Source organism: Poeciliopsis prolifica, unplaced genomic scaffold (assembly GCF_027474105.1).
Source record: "Poeciliopsis prolifica strain line A6 unplaced genomic scaffold, Auburn_PproV2 SCAFFOLD006, whole genome shotgun sequence".
Taxonomy (NCBI): domain Eukaryota; kingdom Metazoa; phylum Chordata; class Actinopteri; order Cyprinodontiformes; family Poeciliidae; genus Poeciliopsis; species Poeciliopsis prolifica.
The window spans coordinates 2,100,102-2,123,321 of NW_026562381.1; the positions used below are offsets into that span (position 1 = coordinate 2,100,102).

The 23,220-nt window shown below is 38.6% G+C and overlaps 3 protein-coding genes across 3 annotated transcripts in view; 1 reads left to right on the forward strand and 2 right to left on the reverse strand.

The window, feature by feature from the left end:
- Positions 1 to 283: 283 nt before the first annotated feature.
- apln (apelin) overlaps positions 284 to 23,220 on the reverse strand; it is a 42,147-nt gene continuing 19,210 nt past the window's right edge. Inside the window, exons 2-3 of the mRNA XM_055030702.1 lie at positions 19,879 to 20,045; positions 284 to 5,298 (exon numbers count right to left, since the gene is read on the reverse strand). Of these exons, the coding sequence (XP_054886677.1) occupies positions 19,885 to 20,045 (161 nt within the window). The 3' untranslated portion in view covers positions 284 to 5,298; positions 19,879 to 19,884. The remainder of the gene's footprint in view (positions 5,299 to 19,878; positions 20,046 to 23,220) is intronic.
- LOC129360586 (uncharacterized) lies at positions 10,754 to 15,509 on the forward strand (the record flags this gene model as incomplete). Its single annotated transcript, XM_055030911.1, has 12 exons — positions 10,754 to 11,029; positions 11,402 to 11,538; positions 11,915 to 12,221; positions 12,514 to 12,596; positions 12,720 to 12,772; positions 13,070 to 13,112; positions 13,248 to 13,321; positions 13,532 to 13,645; positions 13,754 to 14,064; positions 14,199 to 14,377; positions 14,671 to 14,840; positions 15,488 to 15,509. Coding segments are annotated over exons 1-12 (1,605 nt in total), but the record flags the coding sequence as incomplete, so codon positions are not given.
- LOC129360588 (uncharacterized) lies at positions 17,107 to 18,439 on the reverse strand. Its single transcript, XM_055030912.1, has 2 exons — positions 17,687 to 18,439; positions 17,107 to 17,140 (listed from the first exon to the last, which is right to left on the reverse strand). The coding sequence occupies exons 1-2, from the start codon at positions 18,427 to 18,429 to the stop codon at positions 17,107 to 17,109; spliced, it is 777 nt and encodes a 258-aa protein (XP_054886887.1). The 5' UTR covers positions 18,430 to 18,439.

Here is a 23,220-nt window from a genome sequence, read left to right on the forward strand (position 1 = left end):
TTAGCCACCTGTATTTTGCCACAGCTGGTTTATAATAGCCACATGTATTCATCTACTACTTTATTTTATCTATCATATATATTTTGCTAGAGTTAGCTCATTTCAGCCACCCGTATTTTGCTACAGCTAGCTTAATTTAGCCACCCATATTTTGCTATAGCTAGCTTAATTTAGCCACATGTATTCTGCCACAGCTAGCTCACAAAATTGTGCTGGTGTTGAAAGAACCAGTTCTAAGCTTAATTTAATTTTAAATAGTAAAAAAAGACACAAGACACACCTATTTCTTAAAATAAGATTTTTAATATTACTTATTATCATAAAGATATATTTACACACTTTACAGAAATAGAAAATAAAAACACAAAGCTACGCATGAAAGGAAAAAATAAAATAAAATAAGTACTCCAAGAGCTAAAGCTTATCTTTTATAAATTAGAAACCAAAAGTTCAAATATGTACACAGTATTCAACCATTTCTGATACACTTGTTTTATTTATTTATTCATGTCATTTATTTTTGCCCAGTTCAACATCAAAACAGAGACAGGGACTGTACATTTGGCCTGGTGAGTAATATGAGCACACACCATGAACAGAATATAAGTTTAAGGAGTAATACATTGTCTTTCAAACGGTATCTGCTTGAGATCTAGTAACACTGTTGTGATAAACCTACAGACTGCATTTCTCCTACGATTGTTCTGAATGTGACTGACTGCTCCCGGACACAGCCGATGGAGAATGTGTCGCCATCGAGGCAGGAGGGGCCTGTGCTATTCTGGGTGTAGGAAGTCTCATTTTGAGGCTTCGAGATAATGACTGATCATCGGCTTTCCTCATGGGACTTGGAATCTAGTTATCCTTTGGATTGCCCAGCCAGTGGAAAAAAAAAAAGAGTCTCTATTTGTTGGATTAAATATCAGCCACTCGACCCTGCAGACACCCACTTTGAAGGCCAACATGATACAGTTTGACGGGATAAAGGATTCAGAGGGGAAAATTATGGAATGTGTGGCGTGGTAGCTCTGCTTCCATTTCTGCAGTCAGTGATGGATATAAAAACAATTTCAGTACAAGAAGAGTTAAAAAAGAAACAAAAAATATATATATTTTTGACTTTTTAGGGGCCGTAACTACCTCAGTGACTAAGCTGACGTTTAAAACCTGCTTTCTATTCATTTCTTATCTCCACCTGCGACACATATCTACATCTCATCCTTACACACTCCCTGCCAAATGCATTTGGACAAAAATAAACATAAAGAATAAGGGGTTTTCTACCAGGAACACATGCTAACAAGTGCATAGAAAACATTACTCAGGCCTTGTGATGGTCACAGAGAGGGGGGAACATTGAGAGGATAGGAATAGTTTCTCTTGTGTAAGCCTTGCTGGAAAAGACCATTAAGGAAAATGGTTTTTGCTCCCCGAGCATAATGTATTGGTTTAGCCTTTCAGTTTAGCCTGGACATGCTTGTCCTTCCATTAAACCTCATGTGCAGGGGAGGGCGGTGAGCTATGATCTACGAGAAAAGAACGCCTGAAAGCTTTCACGTGTCCACGACAAATTGTGCTGCAGACTACTTCTCTATTTTGTTACATCCACAAAAGATACAGCTTGTCACACTGTATTGAAAAAAGTAAGCTTTGGACAACCAGCGAGACAAGAATCAGATGAAAAGAAATTGTCACAACACACTGGAAAACCATTCCATAGCGAGAGACTCTTGTTTTCAGGGTGTATTTTTTCCAGCAGCATCATGGAATTGCAAAAAGTGCAGCCTTGCAAACCCATACAGAGAAGTCTTTGAGCAAAGCCACGTCTATTTGTTGGGACTATTTGACGCCAGAAGCTTTGGATCTGTGGGACATTTTGATGATGAGATTAAAAAGGGGCTTCCTTACATAAACATCGGTTTGCTCCTGTCTCTGCGAGGGCAGCATGGCTGGTGCAGATGGTGAGGATACATTCATGAAGAACAGTGCGGATACAGACGTTGCTCGGCTCAGTAACAATAACTTCTGAGGCGGGGAGGGAGAGAAGAGGGATATTGACTCGAGCCCCTTTGCCTTCCCAACTCCTGCGGCTTTGAACCTTCGTCCCCAGCTCATTTACTTCCTGTATTCTTCCCTCCAAAAACACACGAGACCTCCTGAGCAAAGCCGTCACGAAATCTACATCTCTGTCTGTGAGGGTATAAAAAAATGATGGCAAAACTGAAATTATTACACTTCACAGTGCCCTAGGATTTAATGCATTTTTAATCAAGGTAAGCTTGGCTGGGATACCACTGTGCTTTTAGATGCTCTCTTAATAAAAGCTTCTCATGCTGGGGCTGAGAAGATTCTGCGTTTTTTATTTTTAATATTTGCATGAGACATGGCGAGAGGGAAAAGTGCTGGAAATCTAATGCGTCTTTATAAAATGTCCACACCCCTGTTAGCATGCTGGGTTTTTGTAAAGTAATTTATACTTTAAAAATTGTTCCACCTTTATTGTGAAAGGTATATTCTGTACAATTTTATTTTAAAAACAAAGAAACCTGTTTGGAGAGCGTGATTTGTTTTCAGCATTTGCCGTATTTGAGTTCATATTTGGAAAACAATTTAATCTGATAAACTTGAAATGAATATTTCGGATTTTTCCAGTAGTTTCTCATTTAAATTGCTGACATCATTGTTTTGCAGAGAGTTTACAAAATATCTTTGTACAACAGTTTCAGTTAAGAGAAGTGAAGATCATTACAACATGATTATCAATAATTGGACAAAATATGGGACAACCTTGCTGCGTGCAAAACTTCGTTGGTATTCTGCTAATTTTTTTTTATTTTGCGGTGTTTCCATTTAAAAAGATTTCAGCATCTGGTTGGGCTTTCTGGTGCTGTTCTTCAGTGGCTCAGCTCCCATCTCACAGATAGCACTATTATGGTGAGTATGGATATGTGTTCTTCAATGCTAACCACGGTGTCCCCCAAGGCTCCATTCTAGGTCCCATACTTGTTAATTTATACATATTTGCTGCGCGGTGGATTCATCAGGAATCGGCTTCCATGGTTATGCTGATGACACTCAGATATTCATGTTGTCTCGTGAAGATTAAGTAAGAAACGTGATTAAAATCACACCTGAATTAGTTTATTAATCATCATCCAACTACTTCCTGGTTTTTGCTTTGTCATTTCTGCCAGTAGTAACTTTGGATACAGTGTAGAGCTGATCTGTTGATTATTTTTGGATGACCTACTTAATAATTAGATAGCAAAATATGCTTAGTATATATGTTTTTTTTTTGTTAGGTGCAACAAAATCCCACCTTAGGCGTTTTGGGCAGGACATATTTACAGACAAATGTATATTTTTTTCCCCCCTTTTAATGTAAAACGTCAATATTTTTTGTAGTTTTGGCTTAATTTCTACTGTTATTTTTACTTTTTATTGATTCTGTAAACCCAAGCTAATTGACTAGTAAATTAGTTGACAGTTATTTAAATAACTTATTAACGATTAATCATTTCACTCCTAACAAATTCGTTTTTCATTCTTAATTGTGCAGGATATTTATCACAGTAAAGGTGGAAAACCAGGCAGTGCAGCAGAGTTGCGCACACCCACTGTAGATTAATTAGATTAGGCTCTTGAAACTGATTTAACTAACTAAGTTAGAGTTCTGCATGTCCAACACACAACAAAGATTATCGAGTTCCCAATAAGCGATATGATTACAGCCTGAATCTGCAGGGGGACTGAAGTTAAAATGAGCTCTGACTAAATGTGGATATCTATGAAAGATTAAGTTTAGGATTTAATGGGCATGACGATCAAATCCGCGACCACCTCTGCAGCGGACGGGCTGATTAGAAAGGCAACTGCACCCAACATGACGCAGGGAGCTCAAGAAAAGAAGTGGATAACTCTCCAATAACATAGTGATTAAACTAGAGTATACATACAAGGAGAGTAAAGGTAGACTATATGAAAATATGCTCATATGAGTTTGTATGTTTATCTTGAGTAAATGCACATAACAGCCTGCTAAAGTACAAGCCTCTATCACAGCACCCTGAGAAAAAAGGAAATAAAACTAAAACACAGAAAAAAATAGAAATGTATTCCAGTAAGATGGAAAGGCATAGCTTTTTCTGTTCGTATGCTGAATATTAAACTAGAGCACTAGTGGTAGGCTGATCGCGGCGGTGGGTTAACAAAGAGCTGAGCTTAAAATGAACAAAACAAAGAGAAAGCATAAACGTGTCAGTGTATCGAGACTTCAAACGAGGTAATGCGTTTCTCGTTTCTCTCTGACTTTTTCGTTCCTCCGTTCCTGGCAGCATTGTGGAGAAGGTTGTTATTTGGCACTTCCTTAAGGGGCGAGGCGGCCCGTCGGTCGGAGCGGGCCGCCAGCGCCGGGTAACAGTCGTGAAGAGCAGCTGCTTGGGGGCAGCGGTGTGGCGAGAAGGCTGGGGGTCAGGGGACGAGGGGTAAGAGGACTCCTTCAAGGTGGGTTAGGGGTTACCTTGAGCCTGAAAGCCGCTCCATTCCCCCTCGAGGTGTTAATGAACTCAGAAACACCCAAACAGCTTCGGGATGAGCGAGGGAACGCAAAGTTGTCCTGACGGCATGTGCTCTTGTTTTAGTTTACTTTGCATGTGGACAAACTGACATTAAAAGATACTAAGCACCATTAATAATCGTAATTAAGTGATGATTATAACTCCTTTCAACACTAAATCTTCAGCTCCAGAGTATCACAACGAAAATTAAGTTACTTCCTCTGCACGATCAGACCCGCTCATCTGCTCGTTTAAGTAGCTACACAGCGATGAAATCAGCGACTGATGGGACTTTGGATCTGAGACATGCGAAAACCACGTCCTGGAGGAGTGACAGAAGCTTTAAGACTCTTTTGACGGGGCTCCCTCTCCACCACATGTCATGCAAAGAGTGTGAGACACTCGGAAAGATTGCTATGATTGGCCTCTATTAAGCAAATTGAAAAAAAAAGACAGAGATATATCAGTAAGGAGGGAGTAAGATAAAGAGACAGAGAAATAGAGTCTGGTAGCTCAGGCTCAATACCTCCCACCCCCTTTTCAACGCCCCCCTAATCCCCCTGGAGCCGAGGGTGAGCGGCTTGTCCTGATTTTTAGGTGGACAGAGTTGCTTGGAGAACCAGCAGGTGCTATGGACATCACTCTTCAGGCTGGGCAAGCGTAGGCCCTTCATTGCAAGGCCCCCCAAGGCGAAGGAAGAGCATAGAAATCAGAACCTGGGGGAGGGCGCTCAAGGCAGTGCCTGCAACGAAAAGAGAAAGGAAAATACGTTTGTTTTAAGAGCTTTCAATGGTGACCCATTATGCTTCCTTGAACGAGTTTGGATGGGTGTATGGGAGATTAAAAAATACATGTTTTCTCAAAATCATTCTTGAATAATGCGATTTTAACTCTTTGGAAAAGATGTCATCAAGTTCAGGTTTATTTGTTCAGCACATTCCAGCTGCAAGGCAGTTCAAAATTACAAAGTTATGAAGAAAACACCAGTTTAATAAATGTTACGATTTGATGTGAGCCATCACCAAAATCATACAAATGAAATATGGTGGTCGATGTTTCATTTATTATGGTTCAAAAGCAAATTTTAACTTGTGGGTTTTTTCTAGATTTAACTCTGTGTTTCAGCTTCTATGGTGTACCTTTTACTTTGATAATTTTATCATGAAATATCGCTACTCTTGAGTAAAATTTCTGGACATACGACCCAGTGTGAGTAACTTCAGTGGCTACAAACACTAAAGTTACTCACATTTATACAACCGTACAAAAATAAAACCTTTAGCACAAGCAACAAGATCGCAGCGGTGGTTTCTAGGTGGTAAGCCAGCAGCTAAACTCTTGTCTTTTCCAGCAGCATTCGGCGGTTAAACCAGCTGACCAAATGTTCTGGAGCTCGGCTTTGGTTGCTAGGTAATGATTGGGGCTCCACTGGGGTTGCTAGGAAACGGGCTGGGCTTCTGATTTGAAACTCTGGAGGTTTCTGGGTTATAGACACAGAAAAACATGAACCTCCATATCTTCATGTATCTCAGATTCAGAGACATGTATCTGCCGTTGTTACCGTGTTGGTGAATGTAATGAAAGCGTGTCTACTTTCCTCTCTGGTTATTATTATCAGAGACGACAGATAACGGAGAATGCAGCTACCAGACTACGTAAGATCATTAGCTATGTGTATGTTCGAAGACATTCAATATCCTCTTATAAAAGTCTGAATATTTGTGGGTTTCTGCCAAAGCATCGTCCGTGTTATTTCTGACGTTATCTTGCACATCTAGAAGACTACCTTAGACATGTTCCGACCAGATTTCACAGTCTTTGATTGAAAATTGCAGCAGGGAGTAAGAAAAACAATTGCATATCGTGCTGTGAAACACAAGCCAGCCGCTATGATAGACTCTGGAGGGAGGATCATAACCAGAAAACACAAATCTTCTATGTTCTGTTGTGTTTTATCTCCTCCTCTCCTTTGGATGATTCTTTCGCTGATAACAGCATTGTGTTCTTTCAGTTCAACATTTTTGTTGACATGCAATGCACATAAACGAATCAATAGCATATCTCTACCCAGCCATGTTGTCATTTGTTGCTCTTTGTGCTTTTAGATCAATGATGGATAGAGGCTTGCTACATCATAAGGTGAGCGTTTGGAAAGAGACGCAGACCTGCTCCCTTTGTTTTGATGGGAAACTCCTTGAAAGAGTCACTTAAGAGTTTTCTCACGCTAGGGGCCACTGGGGGTTTTCACAAATTGCCTCTGGCTTTAAGTCTTTAATATCCTGTTGTCTCATATACTATCAGTGGCATGTCTTAAGAGCCAAAAGTTGGTTTAATCCAACTCTACTTGGATGCTTAAAGGAGCTGACCGGGGTCGCAGTATTTCTTCTTGGAGCTGCTCACATCTGGAAAGTGTAATGGTGAAAAATCTGACACTGCCTCAGGTGTCATACAGAATAAAAGATGAGCTGTCTTTGAATCCAAAATGGGGTGATGCTGCTAAATGGCACAAGGTTGAAGGATGGACAACGTCCGGGGAATCATTGTTTTTTATCTTCGTGTAAACAGTGTTGTAATTATGTTTAGGTCAGTGACGGCTCAGCTCCGTCTCTATCCGCTGAAGTTGCTTTGATCAAACGAAATGCATCCGCGGCAGATCCCAGGGGCGGTTCTTTTCCCACCGTCGGCTCAAATCGAAGAAGAAAAGAGGGAAAGCATGAGGAAGACCAGAGCCTTTCAGGCTGATGCTGCAGAAAGGGAGGCAAATTGATGCTAGCTGTCTGGCCGGGTGAAGACTTTATATTCTCAGCTTGCAGCTTCTACAAACCAGACATTTCATGCCATGAGTCCATCTAAATTAACGTATTTGGAGCAATAAATGTTAGATGACCATTATTATTGATAAGTATCACTAGTGGCACGCGTTCACTATTGTGCTAATTGTAGAGCTAATTTTCTTTAGTGGTTTGATGGGGCTAAACCGCTAAACAAAAGCAGCTAAGCTGCTACTAAGTAGGTAGTAAACCTCATACTTTAGTAGGTTTAAGACACCTATTGAAAGGTTTAGTTGGGCTAAAATGATATGACTGAAAAACGTATCGCAATAGAAGAGCCTCATATCACGCAATGTCAGTAATTATTGATTATATTTCTGTTTCAAATATCTTAAGTACTGCTAAAGAGGTGGCAAACATTTCCTCTTATTGACATCTTTTATGGTATCGTTTATTAAATAGAAGAACTATATATTGTTCTATATTGTTTTATTTATGGAAATCGGTGTACAACCAAAAGCACAAACAAAAAAAATAGGAATAAGAAATATCACTGGTACTTTTAGCATTATTTTATTGTGAAAAATGCAATGCAACTGAAATTTTCCTGTTAAAATGACTAAAATCTGCATTTGTTGACATTTTTATTTTGAAACCTTTGCTAGTTTACTATAATTTCTAGCTAAAATGAAGAAGACGTCATTGTGGAAGGTCTAAAAGTTGTGAACTAGGACAAAACGAGGCCTTTTTGCACAAATTTGGACCAACAATGTTTTATTTGTAAAGCTGTTTGTAAAGTTATAAAATATCTCAAAAAGTAAGTTTTGTACAAAGATCTGTTTGTTGGTGCACCATCTGATTCCAACACAAAGCAGAAATCAGCTTCCTCACAAGTCAGGTGAGCCAAGAATAAAGAGCCGAGCCAGTGGAGTCAACAACAACAAAACTCTCCAGCGTATTTGTGGTTGAAGTGCTGTTTGCAGAGACAGCATTGTGACTCACTGAGCCGTTCAGTTTTAGAGCTTCGCAGCTTTCTGGAGTTCCCGTTTATTATGTGCTCAGCATTCTGGCACCGAGTCGAACTCCAAACACTCAGCGCTCTGAAAGGATCCTCACTTCTCATTGGCAGAGGCAGCCCTTCAAGTGCTACTACCCTGCTTTCGCCTTCATTGTTTTCATCTTTGTTATGAGTCCCTGGAGTCTCGTCTCTAAAGCCAGAGTGATTTCAAAAGCGTCTTAAGAAACTACGGTAACAATTGATTATTCATAATTTGTTATAGATTGTAAAACACCTCTGGGTGCTTTGCTTTGATCCTCTTTTTTCAAACTGATTAACAGCCTTTGGGTTGCAGACTCCTCTCACTAGTTTAATTTATGTAGGACCTCTGCAGGTCAGTGTTGAGCGGTCGGCACCTCCTGCAGGGATATTGAGTCTCGTCAGGTCCAGTATTGTCTGAAAGAGACGTGTGGACATGCTGCTGTTGGCTTTCACAGTGACATTAGAGGTCTGAACCTAAGACTCTGTGGATTTCTATCAAGTATTTCAGTTTCACAGTGAAGCTTGAGACATTCCTAATTTATTTATGTTGATTACTAAACAATAAAGTTATGAGGGAGATTTCACACAAAAATGTACTTTTAGTTGACATCGAATTAAAATTTCTTCCAAGAACCTGGATACTTATTTCTTCAAAACGATTATCTTTGCAGAAAAATACTTTTATTTACTTAATCAGTTCTAGAGTGAAGATTTTTCCCTGCCAAGCGGCCCTGGAGGTAAGATTTACTAGAATAACTGAGATTGAAATAAGCTGCAGTTGTTCTGGGCAGATGTTCAAGCTGGTTGGTTTGGTCCAGTAGTGAAGCCTGGATCCAATAATAACATCCCGCAGAAGAGGTTTATCTGAGTTTTCATCAAATGCATCAGACCTGATTCTGCTGACTGAGTGTTTCAGCACTTTAAGTCATATTGTTTTCACAGTTCCCTGTTGTAAGTTGTTTTCTGACCAATGTAGTCAGCACTTATGTTTTAATATTTCTGGAAGTGTTTCCTCTGGAGAAATATCTCAGACTTTACAGAAGACGGGTCTTCTGGGTAAACACAGCAGCAGCAGCAGGCATGTTGTGTTTTTAAAAGACTCCACAGAGGGTAAAAAATGTCTTTTTCTTCTATGCTGCTCTATTTTATTTACTTTTTATTGGTGGCAGCCTGTCCAGGGCGAACCCGCCTCTCGCCTGGAACGTCAGCTGGAGATCGGCACCAGAACCTCCCGACCCGACTGGGACAAAATGGATGGACGGTGGAGAAAGTTTGGGCAGGATGACGTTTTGAATCTATTTGATTCAAATCTTTTCAATTTACAATGATTAAAACGTTTATTGCAATCATCAAGCAGAGGTGAAAACTCAAATATTATACTAAAGGAAGAGCAGCAGTACTTTAACTTATTTTTATTAAAGTAAAAATAAAAAAAAGTATTTGGTAAATTGTGACATAAAGAGGAAATTTAGGTTTTTTAAAGATGAAAATAAAAATTATTTATTAAAAATGATTACATTAAATCAGACAAAAACAAAATTTTTCCAAATCCGTTTCATTCAGTTTGTGTCTGGAGAATCTTTTGGTTGTTCTTAATTCAGTAGGTTACTCACAGTAAGAGTAGCGATTCAAATTACGCAAGTAAAAATACTCCTAAATGTACATTATTCAAAAGATAATTGAGTAAATGTAACTAGTTACTCTGCAGTTGAGTAAATTGCCATTCAAATGATTTTGCTTTTTACATCTAATTAACTTGATGTGTTGTTTATCTAACATTACGACTGAATCACTAGCATCTGTGATGGTTACAATAAGTCGTTACATTTATTCTGATTTTGAATTCAAATTCATTTAACATGATTGGTCCGCTTCAATAGGAGTACACCAGTGTCATTTTACATGATACATTGTTTAAAATAACATTGGAGGTTATTAAAAAATATGGCCAAACATATTATGTTGCATAACTACGGTGGCCCTGAGGTGCAAAACACAACAACATTAACGAAAACACAACAACATTAACGAAAACACAACAACATTAACAAAAACACAACAACATTAACAAAAACACAACAACATTAACGAAAACACAACAACATTAACAAAAACACAACAACATTAACAAAAACACAACAACATTAACAAAAACACAACAACATTAACAAAAACAACACAACATTAACGAAAACACAACAACATTAACAAAAACACAACAACATTAACAAAAACACAACAACATTAACAAAAACACAACAACATTAACGAAAACACAACAACATTAACAAAAACACAACAACATTAACAAAAACACAACAACATTAACGAAACACAACAACATTAACAAAAACAACAACATTAACAAAAACACAACATTAACGAAAGCACTACAACATTAACGAAAACACAACGGAAGAGGTAGGTCCCAGTGGGAGACCTAAGAAGTCGCTGATTGGACGACAGGTCGTTTCTCTTTTGAACCGGAAGTTATGCTTGAGTGCTTCTTTTGAATGAGAACCCAAGGAAGCGGGAATACAGTCAATTCGTCATGTATTGCCCGAACTGTGGAAAGGAGGTGGTTGAGCCGTCACCAAATTTCTGCAGTAATTGTGGCAAAAGGCTTGAAGAAACTTGTATGGAGGATACTCCACAATGTTCAAGTAAGTTAAAAAGCATAAAGGAAGATTCATATTTCTTATGGATGTAGTAACTTGCTAACGCTAGTGGTCTCCAGACCGTGTCCACTGTCATTTAGTTGTTCATTATAAATGCAATTAAAAGTACACAAAGTCGCTATAATACAGCAGAATTGTATTAGCTATATATCGTAAGGTCCGTCACAGCCTTAGGCACTACTTTTTTAGGATAATTGTGTCGTTCTGGTTCTGCTGCACTGCGATCAGGCTAGCCCGCCTTTCGGAAGCGAACTCGCACTTAATTTATACTTGTGGCAGCTTTACTTCAGTTCGTAATACATATCGTCTGTTTGCATGAATGTGATGTGCGACATTTTTTCTTTGCTTTACTTCTAGCACAACAGACTGTCCCATCCTGCCCTACACCAGCCCTCAGCACCTTCCTTGAATACAGAAAAAAGAAAAATGAGGAGCGACAAAAATATTCTCTTGGGAAAAAGGGGTTAAAACAAAAGGACAAAAAGAAAGTTAGGGTAGGTCCGGTATGGCTCCAACCAAAACAAGCAGCTTTTAACTAATGGACTTGCTTAAAGAAAGTTCTGCATAGCACAGCTATACAGAATAATTGTTTAACAGTAACAGCAAACTGTCAATTCATGATCAGTCAAAACAGTAAATCATCTATTGATTAATTACTGAGTAATAGTTGTCAAAGCATTGTTCTGTTTGTATCCAAATCTGTAGTTCAAAAGTAAAAGCTTGAAATGACTGATATGAATAGCTAATGGATCTGTTTGCATGTTATTGTAATATAAGCCAGGAGGAATTAAAAACAACACATTTTTTTTTACTATTCTTTAAAAAAGAAAAAAAACATTGCTCAATCTTCCACATAATTTTTTGTTTCAGATAAATATTGGATTGATGACCATTCTGAACAATTGTCTAAAGCCACGGCGTGGAAAAACCATTTCGGTTGCAACAAACCCAGAAGTCTCTGCCACACCTCTCCTCAGTCTTGCTATTAAAAAAATGAAGGACTTCAACAAAGATGTCAAAGATGGACCTTTCCTCCTTCTGTACCCAGATGGGACAGAGGTTATTAATATCCCTGGGACACAAACACCTTTTACCCTTGCAGCTTACAAGGCTGAAGTTGGCAAGACATATCAAAGGATATGTCTTTTCCTCTGCTTGAAAAGAGACTTTGAAGAAGGTAAGCTCAGATGTCTGCGCTTACATTGGCACATTGCAATAACTGCAATAAATCTAAATCTTAAAGCTGTGCAATTAAGCATTAGTGGCATGAATCAATAAAGTAATAGGTGTACATAGATTGGCTCTGACATGTGAAGTTACTTTCTGGACACTTGATAGGTACATTCAGTTTTTTGTTTTTACCAGTGCTATGTTTGTCCTTTCTGATACAATGTAATGTAGTTGACCGAATACAGTACTATCACTTAGTAGAAGTTAAGTTGGTTTGTTTTTTTCCCCTTGTTTTGCAGTTGGAAAATTGTCAGACTTGTCCGATTCTGACCCAGAGATTGTTATTAGAAAATCCTCCGACTTTGATCTTGCTGATACACTGGTAAGTCCAACTTCAAATGTATTTGGTCTGCCATTTTTATTTGGTTGAGTGATCACAACAAGCGCATTTTACCTAAGCTTCATTGGACTATGAAGATGTTAAATTGTGTTTCATTTTCTTCAGCCATGGGAACCTATGGATGAGAGCAGTCGTTTACAACAGGTGGCAGAAACACAGTAAGTTATATTTTAGGGACATATCATAGCATGATGTGTGTACATGTATCAATAGTATTATAACCTTCATTGCATTTCATATAGTATGGATTGGTGACATGTTGAATGTGGATATTTGTAAATTATGTGGTTATGGGAACATGTCCAATGAAGTTTTTTTTTTTTTTTTTTTCAAGATGCTTGTTTTTAAATGTTGAATATACTGGATTGGAAATAATTATTAGACCACCCTTGCTTTCTTCATATGACTTCATATGTTCAAATTACCCATTAATATGTTTTTCATTGTCCTTTAAGTAATGGTGTTGGGGATCTTGCACTTGCAAATGAAGTAAAACAGGTACAACTTTTTATTATGTCACACCACAATCCACAGATTTTTATCTCAAACCTTTTAGTAAAATATTTTGATAATTAAAATAACTGTAGAATAGTCAATTATTAAGTTTCATTTTACTCTTTTCTCTGTTTTCAGGTTATGGATTTGGATGACAACAGCAACAATCCAAGCACCAGTGAATGTGTCCCTGTCCAGAGCTCCTGTTACAGGTGTGTAATGGCTTCTGTCATAAAGAAGAAGGGTGTGTGTTGTGTCATCATGACAAGGTGATACTGATAGATCTATTGTGTCATCTAAAGTGCATTTATTTACTTCGAATGTTGTAAATATAACTTCTGACATAAATGGAATGTTTTGTGAAGGACAGTTGGAAGTTCCCCCCCCTCCATCTATATTGTGTGCACGTTTTTGCTCCACAGAGACTACACCAATCTCTTTGAGCCCATTGTTATTGATGATGATGATGATGATAATGATGGGATTGAATATTTAACCGAAGACAAAAAGCAAGACCTGCCCCCAGAAGAACATGCGTTAGTAATTTTAATATTTTGTATTTAATTAACCAGCATCCTGCTCATGCATAATTACATAATGCTAAGTGTGATCAGTCAACTGCTTTAAAATATTTTTTTTTCTAGAGAAACAAATGTGCAGCCACATGATATTATTGCAGAACTGGCCATGGGTATTGACCACAAGAAAGTCAGCCGGTTCAATATATGTCGGACTGATGTGTGGGATGGAGCTGTTCGGGGCTTTCAGAGGAGCACATACTCCGACAAGAATGACATGTTCATCAAATTTAACGATGATGCTGGCTGGTTGGAGGAAGGGTTGGACACAGGTGGCCCGAGGCGTGAGTTTCTCACGCTTCTCATGGCCATTCTGAGAAATCGCCCGATCTTTGATGGACCCCCAGAAAGTCGTTACATTGTGTGCAATTCGAGAGGTGAGACATTTTTTTGGGTTTGTGAAGTGGTAGTACTTCTAAAATCAAAATTTGCTGAAAAATCAGCTTATGTTTTTGTCATAAGCAGATCTAAGATTTAATTACCCACAGTAATTCTGTGCTCTGTACAACAGCTGCCAGGGAAGATGAGTATTTTTTAGCAGGAAAGATGATTGCCGTATGTATTGTACATGGGGGACCAGCACCACATTTTCTCTCAAAGAACCTGGTCAACTACATGATAGGGAATCCAAGTTTCAGCGCCACTGTTGAAGATGTTAAAGATGAGGAGATAGGGAAAGTTCTGAAACAGGTAGGAAATTACCTAGGCATAGGGAATAGATTTATTGTATGCCAACTGGAGATTATTTTCATTTTATTATTATTATTTTCAGATTGAGATTACAAAATGATTATGACAAAGTACCAAGTTTGTTTTATCAAAGCCTGACAAATGTTTTTGCTGTGAAAGGCCCGATTTCAGCCTGTCTCAACAGATGTTACATTACAAACACACAAAATGTTAATGCTATGTTTTTATTCATAACAAAGATGTTTTTAAATTTATAGTTCTGTACTTCTTCTGGAATACTGCTTGTTTTGTAGGTCCTGGAAGCTGATTCAGATGAATCTCTGCTAAATGTAATTTTGCAAAACAGTGGGATGTTCCAAACTGCTGGATGCTTCAGAGGGGTGAAGGCTTCTGAGAAGAAAGCTTTTGTAGAGGAGTATCTCAGATGGTACATCCTTGACAGAAACCACAGTGCCATTCAACGGTAATCAATAAATAGTTATAAATAATTAAAAACTATTCTGAAGTTCTATGCTCAGTACTCAAGATCATTGAGTGTTGATCTAGAGTATCAATGTTCAATGTCAATACTGTGAACAACTGCCACTGACATGACACTAATTAACTAAGAAAAACTAATTAGGTATAAAAAATTGGGATCAGATTAGAGATATGACATTAGTAGATCAGACATCAAATTTAACCAGCTTCCTTCCTTAATTGTTTTGTTTTTAATCTGTCGTAGGTAACACATCTTTTTGTGTTTTTCTGAAAAATTGTGTGAAATATTAGAATATACAGAGCAATACTTGCCAAATTCTGAGTTTCACCACTTCTATCATCCATTCGGAATTTTATGTGCAACAGGTTTTGAATCGTTGTTCACCATTACACAGATTAATCATAGGCATGGCACATGAAAAATATTTCAATGTGACTTATAAAAATATACTGTTGCATGACAATTTCGTTTTTTGCACAATGAAAACATTTTTTAAGTTTCAATTTTATATTTTACTTTTAATGATAACTTTTGAGCACTGTGGAAAATTAGCTTTACTTTTTATTTTTGTTTATCTTTTTGACTTTATATATACTCTATCAATACAGTACATTGCTTATCGTTAACAGATTCAAAGATGGACTGGCAAGTCTTGGTTTTTTGCTGCACTGCAGCAGCATTCCAGTGTCCTGTCCCCAGTCCTATGTTTCTCTGCCAAGGCTCTGACTGCTTCAGACTTGGAGACCATGTTCCAACCAGATCTCAGCCCTGTAGGAAGCAACAGGCGGCAAAAGGAGGGCAAAACAATTGTCTTCTGGGCAGATTATTTGCTTGATTGCGAAGGTTAGTAAGAACAAATTGTGTTATTCTAAAATTGTTTGTTTTATTGGAAAACAAAAATAAAAAGAAATAATTTGTACAAGGCATTATCTATTAACTACATTGTTTATCATCTTTCAGAGAAAACAACTGCTGTATCTCTAGAGGAAGTCCTGATGTTTGCAACAGGTCTCACAACGATTCCACCAGCAGGCATGATGCCATCCCCACATCTTGAGTTTTTGAGTGATTCACCCTTTCCTATTGCAAACACCTGTGCAAACACACTTAAACTGCCACTTTTGGAATCTTACGCTGATTTTAGAGCTAACATGGACTTTGGAATACAAAATGCTCCGGGATTTGGATGTTACTAAAATTGAAAAACATGGTTTCTTGGTTAAATGTGTTTCCAAAAAATAGTTGTTTTGCAAAACCTTTTTCTTGTTATGTTCTTTCTCGCAACTTTTAGCAAGTTAAAACAAATACTCAAAACTGTTAATTAAGAGTGTAATGTCAGATTTTATCTTCATAGTTCAAACTAAATGCACAATTTTGTGTATTAAAAAAAGTTTAATTCCGAATAACAATGAAGTTTTCACTTTATATCAACAAAATGAACAGGAGACAAAATATAAGATTTGATGTTGCTTGTTTGTGTTCACAGCCTCGCAATGTTTTGAGCAATAAATACAATTCCATTGCTGACTCCCAGTCTTGTGACTGCTGTTGTCCATGTTGTTGCATGGCTTCCTGTAGGTATTCCTCGATGTCTTTATCACCACACAACTCTGTCACCTGACTTGCTTCTGGGAAAACATCCAGATCGCTGTCCTCAACAGGAAATCCACAATCTCTTGATCCATATCTGCAAAGTCAGAATATAATTAATAATAGAATTGTGACAGCTGTTTTCTCTATTTAGTACAAATACTTGGAATCGTCTTTTTTTTTTGCTGGCTATAGTGAGCACTATCAGTGACAGCTTATACAGTGTATCACAAAAGCAAATACACCCTTCACATATAAGCTGTACTCACACTACTTTCATTGTGTCAAAGTGAATTGTTGGTGTTATCCCATGACAAAATATACTTTAATAGCTGGAAATGTGAAGGGTGTACTTACTTTTGTGTACATTAATAGCTATAGGTTACTTGTACATAGATAATAAGTGTCCTAACAACACTTCTGCATTGTTATGTAATGTCAAGCATTATTTCTATTTGTGAAGATGACAATTACCTGTGAGGCAAGAGATAGAGTTCGTTAGGAATCCCCCCAGGACATGATGCAAGTCTGCTTGGCCGGATCCTGTGGTTATTCCAGAGACCTTTGCATTCATCCAGGTCTTTCTGCAGAACTCTGGTGAAGCAGAATCTGAGCAAGCACTGGTGCTCATGGCTTCCGTTGAAGTTTCCAGAGTCTCTTAAATCTCCGAAAAGTCCATCCAAAACTGAGACCTGAGGATAAATTGAATTAGAAACGGTTCTGTTCTTTTTCATATTAAAATGATAAAAACAAATTGTCCTTCTCCATGTCCATAACATTGAAAGCATGCTATAAATGTATGTCACACTGAATATCGCGCCCTACTTTTCCACGTGCAAACTAAAACTTTGTATAACATCTGATACCAAACAATGAAAAATTATAACTTGGACAAAAAAATTGCAAAAGCCTTATGAAAATAAATGTTTGAAACAAATTCACTTATTACCTGGCAACACGATAGCCATGTGACTGTCAACTCCATAGGCACTTCCTATGAAGTTGTCATGACAACAATAAACAAATCACAAGCTTAAACCTGCCTAACTAGAAAAATTTGCTTCACTGACATCTGACTTACGTGTATGTTGCTATAATCACCAGAACCTTGTTTTTCACACAAAGAATTTGGACGTACTTTATAAATCCGTTTAAACTCAGACTTTATGCTTACATGGACTTTACACTGTGATCAGCTTTCGCTGTACTTCACATCTGAAAAACACAGATGTACCCACCTTCCTCTCCTGAAAGAAGACCACCATGACTCGATGCGTTGATTCCCTGTGGATGATCCGTAACTGTGGCTTGATGATCCAGCATAATAATCCGTATGCGCATGCCGGAGGGTACATTGTACTGCTGCCATAGTCCCGTTCTCTGTGCCTAGGTCTGTTCGCAGTCTCATTGGTATTACGCCAAGACTCTTGACACAGTTTATGTAATGCTGGGCAATGACAGAGGGATTGTTGTTTGTTGCCCCACAAACAAGCCACATCATTCTTCTAGAAAACCCATCAATGCATCCTGAGATGGCCAAGCCGAATGGCTTCAGTTTGTCGTAGCCATCTACATGCCATATGTAATTGGGCCCCATAGAGTGGTACGTGCGTCTGGTAAACTTCCTGCGAGTCCTCAGAGCGATGCCCTGAGGATTCAGCTGCCTCAGCAGTCTCATTACAACATCACGTTTGACACGCAGGTTGTGTTTTTGTTTGAGAACCTGCCACATGGTCCGATAGCCAAATAATTGGCCTGGTCCTCTAAGCTCGGTCATAATGGCACGTCTCACGTCAGAAAGTGGAGAGTAGTTGCCTCGTCTATGCAGCCCTGCTACTTTCAAATGAGCCTTTAAAGAACGCAGGCTAACCGACACTTCGTGGTTGGTCTGGAGCATGTCCAGTATCACCTCGTATGTATATCCTGACTCAAAATATTCCCGAATAACGGTACTGAGGTTTGGATCACTGAGAACATTCATGTTTTTAGCAATCAAGTTAAGCCAGAATAACTTCCGGTTCAAAAGAGAAACGACCTGTCGTCCAATCAGCGACTTCTTAGGTCTCCCACTGGGACATACCTCTTCCGTTGTGTTTTCGTTAATGTTGTAGTGCTTTCGTTAATGTTGTTGTGTTTTTGTTAATGTTGTTGTGTTTTTGTTAATGTTGTTGTGTTTTTGTTAATGTTGTTGTGTTTTCGTTAATGTTGTTGTGTTTTGTTAATGTTGTTGTGTTTTCGTTAATGTTGTTGTGTTTTCGTTAATGTTGTTGTTTTCGTTAATGTTGTGTTTTCGTTAATGTTGTTGTGTTTTCGTAATGTTGTTGTGTTTTGTTAATGTTGTTGTGTTTTTGTTAATGTGTTGTGTTTTGTTAATGTTGTTGTGTTTTCGTTAATGTTGTTGTGTTTTCGTTAATGTTGTTGTGTTTTCGTTAATGTTGTTGTGTTTTTCGTTAATGTGTTGTGTTTTTGTTAATGTTGTTGTGTTTTTGTTAATGTTGTTGTGTTTTTGTTAATGTTGTTGTGTTTTTCGTTAAGTGTGTGTTTTCGTTAATGTTGTTGTGTTTTGCACCTCAGGGCCACCGTACATAACCCAGTAGGACTGGACTGCATTTCATATCAGCTGCTGTCAATAATTATTGATTAGTTTTTTTGTTTAAGTTTCTGAAATGCTGCCAAACTGTATTTGCTCTTCTTTGTTGTTTATTTTCATGCAGTTGTTAGTAGATCCAGCTGCTGCTGCGCCAGTTACTCAGCAGGTCGTTGCCGGGTAACCCAAGAGTGAGTGAGTTGCTAGGTTACTGAAGAGTGAGTGAGTTGCTAGGTTACCGAAGAGTGAGTGAGTTGCTAGGTTACCGAAGAGTGAGTGAGTTGCTAGTTACCGAAGAGTGAGTGAGTTGCTAGGTTACCGAAGAGTGAGTGAGTTGCTAGGTTACTGAAGAGTGAGTGAGTTGCTAGGTTACTGAAGAGTGAGTGAGTTGCTAGGTTACTGAAGAGTGAGTGAGTTGCTAGGTTACCGAAGAGTGAGTGAGTTGCTAGGTTACTGAAGAGTGAGTGAGTTGCTAGGTTACTGAAGAGTGAGTGAGTTGCTAGGTTACTGAAGAGTGAGTGAGTTGCTAGGTTACTGAAGAGTGAGTGAGTTGCTAGGTTACTGAAGAGTGAGTGAGTCGGTTGATTCCACCAGCGATGCTAAGCTAGCAGTAAGAGGTGGAGTCTAAAGCGTTTCCTCTGCCTACATTTCCCAGAATGCTGTGCGGTTCTGGCTCGGAGTTCAGTGAATATCCTATCAGACATATTATTTATTGATATTGATCATGTCTATCACAAACATACGGTATATTGCTATTGATTATTGTCCAGTGCTGTGATATAGTGATAAAACGTCCAGTATTTAATATTTTCGTCATATTGATCAGCCGTAGGAGACACTGACCTTGCTCTAGAACGGCATGGGCCCCTTGTGGGAAAGACGGGGCCGTGGGCGTCTTCTCTTGGCTGGTCTGTGGGTCTGACCGCCTCTCACTGGGTTCTGCTGGGCCATTTTTCTCACTGTAGCTGCCTCTTCCAGCCCTCTGCCATGCTCCGTGGAGGCCATGGGACCTGGAGGACACACACACCAACGAATCAATTAGATAACCAAAAAAGGTAGAGTTACCCAACTTTTTGACAGCGAGGGTATTACAATGGGATCATGAGCCATTGGTGCTTGAAGCAAGACCCTAAAAGGGATCAGACTGGTAATGGATGAGGAAACAAGAGACAAGAATGAATGGGTGTGTGTCGGAGTGTGTGTGGGCCCCTTGGAGCCCACCCATCTGCACTGCAGGCGCATCAGGTCAGTGCAGCAGATACCAAGGCGAGAAACCTAAACCCCTCATGTTTCATGTCACCGTCACTCTGCCTGCAGTTTACAAAATCCTCCACACACCAAACGCCGCGAAGGAGCTTCCCATGCTCCGGGATGAGCTTAATCGCGCTGAAACAGTGTGGATTTCCCTCGTTTACACGTTTTCAGAGTGAACCCAGATGTTCTCGGTCGTCTCTCAGTAAGTGAGGCCTGATCTCCTTAAGCTCCTTCTTTTCCCCTGGGTTTGGTCCACCCAACATGCCGCCAAACCTCCTGCAAACCGACACACTCCCTTCTGTTTCTTCAGCTTATTTTCTGGCATATACGTCTGATCTTTTATGCTACGTCCATTTTATAAGTTGAGTGAAATTTGAGCCAACGCAGCGGAGGAGTTCATTTCATTTTCACTTCATTTCTTTAACTCTCACCTTTAGAAAAACATTAAATATAACATGCAAAGTGATTAATATGTGTCTTTAGTACATTGTTTTCACGTTTTGTCTCCTAAAGTTGAGATTTTATGTGATGACCTCACACAAAGGAGTGGGTGATTGTGGAATTAACATGTTTCAAAAATGTAAACGCTTTAAAATCTGGAAGGTGTGGCAGGCATTTCTATTAATCTTTCTCAATTTCAGCTTTTGGAGTTTTTCTTCCAGCTTTCGATATTCTTCTTCATGAAACTAGCTAAAGTTCAGTCAGGTTGAAATGAGATCATTTATAAGCAAAAACATATCACCCATCATAAGCATGAAGGACTCTGTGAATGTTTATGACTGTTTTCATAAAGTGTCATTTGGTAAATAATGACCCTCTTAATGCAAAGCTGTCCATTAAATGCAACTTTGCATTAAAATGTTATTATGTACCAAATTAAACTTCATGACAACAGCCATAAACATTCATAAAGACTCTTTCATGTTTATAAAAGTGTCATGTCTTCAAACACAGTGTCACCATCAACTGGATTTAGGTCTAGACTTTGACTGGACCATTCAGGATCACTGACACCTGAACTAGAGAAGGAAACTTTTTATTAATATTTACTAATATTTTTTTTTAAACAACCTTCCCTCAGTGCCTTTACTTCCTGCATCTCCAGTCACAAAGCTGATTGACATTATTCACATGAGGTCATGACATTCCTCCCCTCGGAGCGCCGGGCGCCATTTTTAGAATTCCCCAGGGAACCACCGTCTTTGGCTCTGCAGCGGCCTGAGTGAAGACAAGGCTTAAGATAAGTCTGCCGGCCGACTGCAGAGACTCTAAAAGTTAAAAAAGTTTACTGAGCGAAGCAACTGAGGAGCTTAGAAAAGCCAAAATGATGCTAGGTTTGCACTTTCCTTAAGACTTTTCTCATGACTTGGTCTGAGTTGAGGCAGTTTTGATAATAGATGCTCTTAAAAGAACAATTCATATATTTATTTAACTCATTCATTTGAACAAAAAAAATCTTTCTTTAAGAGCTGAATTTTAAAAAATGTCATCTAGCTGTGGCTTCATAAAGATTTTTATTCAACACTTCAAGTCTCAGTGCTTAAATAATAATGATTAAGTCAGACAGCCTGCTGAATATTTTCAGCTTATATCCCTGAAATGCCAGACATCTTAAGTTGCATTTCCACACTAATCTTCTTCCGTAACCATATTACTCAGCCATAGCTGTGGGCTAACAGTGGGCGAATTCATTTGCAGCATATTTCCACATCTAAAGCGTATCTTTGACCCTTGGAGCACTAATCTGTGCATTATCCTCTTGTTATTGTTCCACATGTGCAGTGAAACAGGGACGTTCACACATCCTGGAGGAATTCAGCGCCTTTCTTTCAGATCCTGGAGCCTGAATGGCAGAAGAGGAAGAAGCTGGGAGTATCATTGGGGGTTGTGTTTCAACTGATGGGCCCATAAAAACGCCCTCTTCATTCAGATGCAGAGCACACGGAGACACAAGAATGAAGAAAACAAACTGGTTTATTTAGAAATCTGACCTGAGCTGATGCAAGGAATCACGTGTAAAGATGAAACTTTGAACATTTAAGGATTTAAAACTTAAAGTATGCAAAGATTGAAATTGGTCCAAGTGTTGAATTAGTCAAAAGTAATATTAATATTTGGTTAAACAACCCTTATTAGATGCAGAGAAACTGCATTTTGGACAGGTTTCTGGTAAGATTCTTGCTGAATATTTGACCTCTGAACTCTAAAAGTTCAATTTTAAATAGTTCATGTAATTTCTTACAGCTGAGGTTATCATTCTCAAAAGTTAATGTTAGCCTGTTTTATCCATTCAAAGCCCAGTTTTACATCATTTTCCAGCTATAACAAAACTCTGTTCATGATAGTTGAACATTTTGGTCGTAGCTTTCGTTCTTCCAGTGGCAGCAAAACAAACCCCCAGCATGAAGCTGCCCCCACCGTGCTTGGTAGCTGGTAAAGTGTTGGTTGGTGAAAAAGCTTTTCATTAACATTGTGACCAAATCAATACATATTTATCTTATCTGACCAAAAAACTGCAGCATCTGTTACTTTATGTTAGAACTAAAGAAATAGTTAGTGAGATAGACAGCCCTCTTGATACTAACCCTAACTCAGGTTTTTAAGAAAATAACTACTTATCAATTAACTAGTTGATTGATAAGCTCAATCAGCTTTAGATTAACTCATTAACTGATAGCGGTTACTGCCAACCCATTTAATTTCCTTGTGAAAAGCATTAAAATGGAAAACTTTGGACGTAACAAGTTTCAGACGGGTTTACAGACATCACTGAACCATTCAGGAAAGCAATTTGTTTGAAAACACACCCGATACTCTGCTGCCATTACCGGTGTTTAGGTTACCCTCCACTTTAAAGACACCAACACATTCACACCGCAGTGCGAGTTTGTAGAAGTAATTTCGCCGCGGCTCACACAAACTGGCCTGTTT

Excerpts from the sequence above, each read along its gene's own strand:
- LOC129360588 (XM_055030912.1), bottom strand. The coding sequence starts at position 18,429 with ATGAATGTTCTCAGTGATCCAAACCTCAGTACCGTTATTCGGGAATAT. Across the intron at positions 17,141-17,686 it reads TCTTCTTTCAGGAGAGGAAG|GTCTCAGTTTTGGATGGACT; the intron begins GTGGGTACATCT and ends ATTTATCCTCAG.